Source organism: Nestor notabilis, unplaced genomic scaffold (genome assembly GCF_000696875.1).
Source record: "Nestor notabilis isolate BGI_N333 unplaced genomic scaffold, ASM69687v1 scaffold30964, whole genome shotgun sequence".
NCBI classification, from domain to species: Eukaryota; Metazoa; Chordata; class Aves; order Psittaciformes; family Psittacidae; genus Nestor; species Nestor notabilis.
This window is the reverse complement of record NW_009927407.1, coordinates 5,289-10,974: the sequence shown is the minus strand read 5'-3', so window position 1 is coordinate 10,974 and position 5,686 is coordinate 5,289. Positions and strand designations below refer to the sequence as shown.

At 47.6% G+C, this 5,686-nt stretch overlaps 1 protein-coding gene across 1 annotated transcript in view; it reads right to left on the bottom strand.

Annotated features, from left to right (window-relative positions):
- Positions 1-2,888: 2,888 nt before the first annotated feature.
- MDH2 (malate dehydrogenase 2, NAD (mitochondrial)) overlaps positions 2,889-5,686 on the bottom strand; it is a 7,907-nt gene continuing 5,109 nt past the window's right edge. The window contains exons 8-10 of the mRNA XM_010014050.1: positions 4,799-4,898; positions 4,210-4,361; positions 2,889-3,197 (exon numbers count right to left, since the gene is read on the bottom strand). Coding sequence (XP_010012352.1) covers positions 3,066-3,197; positions 4,210-4,361; positions 4,799-4,898 — 384 coding nt within the window. The 3' untranslated portion in view covers positions 2,889-3,065. The remainder of the gene's footprint in view (positions 3,198-4,209; positions 4,362-4,798; positions 4,899-5,686) is intronic.

Sequence of the window (5,686 nt, the reverse complement as noted above, 5' to 3'; positions counted from 1 at the left end):
CTACACCTGCTGAGCAAAGCATCCCCCCCTGCAACAGGGGATCAGCCACACAAAGCCTGTTGTGAGCCACTAGCCCCAGTGAACTGAGGCTGAGCGCAGTGACACGCCGCCAGCATCCTTGCGTGGTACCTCCAAGCCCCTGGGTTTTGCTCCTTTCCAGGAGCTGGGAAGGCAGCCAGCTTTGGCAAGGCAGAGGCTGCAACTGTCTTCCTGTTGTTTGCCCTGCTTAAGTATCACCAAAATGCCAGTGATTGTCCCCAGGCTTGGCTCTGCCTCCTGTGGGTGTACCAGCCTTACCCTGGTTGGGATGGAGCTCAGGGGTGGCAGGTCCAGACCCCCCTCCCAAGGCACCAGCCCTTAATCAGAGCCAGGAAAAGAGTTTTCCTAGGAATGAGGGACACAGGGCTGCCAGCCTGCACCCTGTTCTGCAGCCATCCCACCTGCAGCACCCCTGGGACACTGAGGTTGATCAGGATTAGACTCAAGCTGCAACACTCACCCTTTGCTTTTTAACTTGTTCTATCCTTCCCTGCACTTTCTCACGTGGCCCCAGCAGCACAGGAGTGGCAGGTGGGATCAAGTGGCCTGACATCTGGCCATCTGGAGTAGCTTTATTTATTACTCTTAATACACATCTCCTCTGTATCTTGACATCTGGGCTCTGGCACAGAGCTGGGATGAGCGAGGAGGCAGCTGCTCCACGCGTACGTGATGCTGCGATGGAAGATGTCAGATGCTTCAAGACCCTCAAGACAAAAGCCTGCTCAGGAAACAGGGATGAAACCCAAAAGCACTGAGCAGGGCAGGTTCTCCACCTCCTCCAGACCTGGTCACTCACCTCTACAGGATGTAAAACCACCGGAGTTAGTGCTGTGACTCAGTAAGGTGGCCACGCTGCAGCAGCAGCTCACAGGACAGAGGATGAAGGTCGTGTATCTCTGAGACACCAGGAGAAAAAACAGGTAAACCCAGCTAATTCCTACTCCTAATTCCTACTGGCACACCCCAGTTCCATTCCTCCTCCAGGGAACCTGTTCAGAGAGAAGGAAAGGGGTGGGATGTCCCACACTTATCTTTGCAAACCCTCTCAGTCTTCACTGTGATTAAGTTACCCACCACAGCAGTGTTCAGCCAGGGGGACAGCATGTCTGACCAAGCAGGAAACACCTACACAAGTTCATTTCTCACCTTCATCCAATGTCCTTCTGGTCTCCGCCTTCACTGCAGAAAACCACAAGAAGGGTGTCTCATTTCCCTTCCCGAAAGGACAGCACATTTCCCACACAGGCACAGGGAATAGCTGCAAGACCAAGCATGAGGCATGGGACTGGGAGATAAAAAAAGCCCAACCAACCCCAAAACCAAACAGTGCAGAAAGGGAAGGGACATTGTTAGCATTAAGGGGATTTGAAGGAGACCCTGAAGATCTGTGAGTCAGCAGGTGCTGGGAAATAATCCTCTTCCACCCCAGCTCCACTTACCCATGCTGCCCCCGAGTCCCTGCTGGTATAAGCAAAGCTTTCTGCTTGTCCATGCAATTCCCACAGACTTCACTGGGTTTGGACTGCTGACACAAGAGAAAGATAGAATCCCCTAAGCCACACCATGAACCTCAAGTTCTAAAGTATCTCCAACCCTCAAACCTGCTCAATCTGCTATCTTAAAAATAGCAGGACTACAACAAGTGCACGTGATTTTCCTCCTGGTTGCAAGGCAAGGCTCTCCCTGCAGCCATTAGTGTGGTGTCACAGTTGGCCAAGGTCTGGCCAGTCACCACTCCTCTGTGTCCTCCAGTTCCTACATCCTCCTCTGCACCCCTCCAACACGATCCTTCATTCTATTAATACCACCTAATAATTACTTTGTTCCAAGCCTGCTAATGACTGCCAACGCTTCTACTTCACACTATTCCTGCAAAGAACCCATGCTTTCATACAGTGAATTTCTGCAGAGGAGTGACAGCAACTGTGCTTGCTGTCCTCTCTCTGCCTATGTGTTCCACAGGGCAGGGAAAGGGCCAAGCCCTTTATTCTCATTCCATCTTCAATGGTGTGGGTCACACACAACTGTGTGACCCAGTTCTGAATGACAAACTAATTAAAATTAAATAAATTAAACCCAGTACAGAAGAGAGAAGTGGGAGGAATAAAAAGGCAGTGACCAAAGAGCACCTACTACCTTTTAGGTATCTTGCTTAGAAGCTTCTACACCAGGTTCTCTTGTTCACCTCAGTTCCTCCAGAGGTGCTGGGCTTTGGAGTTTCCTTCATCTAATCAAAACAAAGTCTGTTCAACCTGGAATTCAACCTACATGGATTAAATCAATTCAAAGCAATAGGGTGAGCAACACATGGAGGAAGAGGGAATTAATAGCTTCTTTCCTTAAAGCTTACCTTCAAAGAAGTCAGTGCAGAGCTCATCATCACCATTTTCTTGCAGACATTTGTTTATAGTCACAAGAGGATGAATGTGAAAGAAGTTTATGTAGACACTAAATCAAGGCTTTTGTTCCTAAGAAGAAAGCCACTTTCAGCATTTTAATTCTTCTCCTGGAGCAGGACTGATGCTTCAGCTCTGTGCTAACTCCTTTGAAATCAAATTACGTAAGAGACTAATGCAATGCCAGGTAACAGAGGCAACAGCACCTCCTGAAAAACACTCAGTTATCCCTCTCACAAGCCTCTTCTGCCCATCTTGATCTTACTTCTTCATGCCTGGGTTCCCAGCTCCTGCACCCAACAAGCAGCCCAAGCCAAAACCCAGGCACCAGCAGAGCTGAAAGTCATCAGTTCACCCACTTTAAAAGGCTGTTTCACCCCTCCTGAAACTGATAACTCGAGACCTACAGCTTCGACCTTCAAAAAACCCGCACACCAGGACCATTCCAGATGGTACACTTTAAAAATGAGGCTGTTTTATTGATGATCAGACTCAGCACTGGCAACAATCATTAAGCTAATACAGACAGACTTCAATCAAAGCAGGAGCTTTGTATCAGAAGTCATAAAGTGACATGATGCCTTAATAAATTAAGGAAGTTGTTCATTCCTCTCCACCATCAACTCCTCACTTGAAGTTCTTCGCAAACTCCTCTCCTTTCTTAATAGAAGCCTTCAGCTCAGACATGGCATCAGCAACCATCTTCTGTTCAAAGGGAGTGATCTTGCCAATACCTAGGTTCTTCTCAATTCCATTTTTCTGAGGGCAAGAGGATTTAAGGATTAACCATTCATCAAACGACCTACAGAGTAACTTAACAGCTCTGATTAAGCATTATCAAGCCGAGATGAAGACCCAGCCTGGGACCTCTGTCATCTCCAGTCTGCCAACCCTGCGCTCCCTGGCAGGGCTCAGAAGCCTCTTACTATCTATAGTAACTTCTACATCCTTCACAACCTTCTCACTCACCGTTCAGAAGTGTGAAACTTGAAGCCAGTCCATCAGCTCTTTCAGGACGAGACACATAGCAACTGCTCCTTCACACCTCTTCCTGTCTTCAAACCCACCATTTGCCAAGAGAACCTCTCTCCTGGTGTATGCCCTTCACTTGCCACTGGCTTGCAACTCAAAACTGCTCCAGAGTTGCACTCCTAGGATTCCAAGATCCCATGCCTACATCCAACCCTTCTCCTTTACTACCCCTTTACTTCCATTCCTTCACCAGCCAGCACCTAAGGCAGCATTACACCACACTTTGCATCCCAGCAGCCACGACAGGGCTGCAGCATCCTTGTTTTTCACTCCACCCACAGGGTAAGAGCAACAAAAGGAACACTGCTTCCAGAGTTCAGCAGAGGTCCTGAAAGCAATCTATTAATCCTAATCCATGCTATAGTTCCCCATGTGCCTCAATTTCTGAGGGATTTGCTTGCAGCAGATCAAGCTGAGGAGACAGGATTGCTGACTCTGGTTAATCATATGAAAGCCCCTCATGAACAGGCACTGATTTGAGGCAAGCACGACCTCTTAAGCTGAGCCTGAATCTCTGTTTACTCAGCGCAGCCTCTGAGGAGATAAAAGCAGCTTCAACCCTGTCAAGCAGGAGGCATCTGCCTAAGCACAATATCCAAATATTCAAGAACTGTTAAAGGTAGGCTCAAGCTCTTAACTTCAGTGACACCTAGAATTAGACTGAACTGAAAACACTGAGCAAAAGCCAAGCCTCAATCAGTAGCTGCCATTTGTAAGCCTCATCATTTGAAGTACATACTCCCAGGAGCAGAGGTGTAGAGAAGTACGGGCTCTCCGTCTCGTCCGATCGAACAAAGGCACATTCGATGACCCCCTCCTTGCCATTTATTGCATTCAGCAGAGAGAACACAAAGCGAGCACCAGCGTAGGCCATAGACAAGGTGGCAGATCCTGTAAAAGTTAAATCACTTTTAGAACAGATCACATTGAAATTGGATACTTTCTTCAGCATCAAAGGCTTCCACACTAATATGTTCACAGAGCTGAGGGTCAGACTTCAAGCTCCCAGCCAGATAACGCAGCAGCTTTTGGCGAGCCACAAGGAATTTAGTTGACCAGATTGATATGAAGAAACAGCTTAATTTGGCAGAGCAGATTCTTTTTTGAGCCATACATGACATAGGATCAGTTAATGTTTAGTCCTACCTCCATACTGAGCTGCTTCTAGTGCCACAGTTCAGGCAGTCACTGACAGGGCAGAGCAGCTAGATTTGTGATCAGCAGTGCCCAATTCTGCACCACAGTTGTAAATAAGATTACACTGAAGAGGACTGCATCCATTCAGCTACCCAACAGGAATTACTTGGAAGCTGTGGATAAGAACCAACCTGCTCCAGCTTTAGCTTGGACAACTTCAGTGCCAGCTTCTTGAATTCTCCCTGTAAGCTTTACCAGTTGGTCTTGAGGAAAGTCCACTTTTGGAGTGCACTAGATTAGAAACAAGAAGTTACTATCAAACACTAGGACCCCTCCAGATTCAGCATAAGGCCAACCACATGATGCTTTCCACACCATTACAGTTGTTACCAACAGTTCTCAACTGGGAAAATCAGTTACCCCAGGCTGTGTAACACTGAGGTTGCTGGTTATTGCGTGGACTGTAACAGGAACCATGCAGCCATGCCCACCTAAAGGGCAAACCACAGCCTGACAGCAAAAGCACAGCTTGCCATGGTTACTCACTACAGTGTAGTCCTTTGCACTGGACAGATGCCCTCCAAGCATGTAAAAGGCCTTAGGAATTGTAAAAAGCCACCTTGTAAATATTTAGGTCACTGTGGCATTATGGTAGTCAAGAGCCTTATGAAGGATCCAGTCTGCCAGCAGTATTTAGGAAGCTACTGAACCTTCAGATACAGCTACAAAAGTATGTTAAGCACAGCTGTGTATGTCCCAATTGACTAACGGGAGCACCCTCTCAGGATTCAGCTGCTCCAAAGCTCTTATTCCCCAAGAACATCCTTCTGTGAAGCATACTTCATTCCCCACTTAGAGCAAAGCCTTTTTCTCCCCTTTCTTGCAGATTAATTGGCCATGTCCTAGCTATTTCCTCATGAAGCTGCAGCCTGCTTTAGAACCGCATGTCATTCTGGCTTAGATCCCTGAAGGGAACCTCTCCCTGACTACTAGTCACTGCTGAAGCAGGCTTCCCCACACAGCCTGAGCTATGCCTCCTCATTTCAATGCTGTGTGTCAAAGTGATGTTTCTAGTCCAC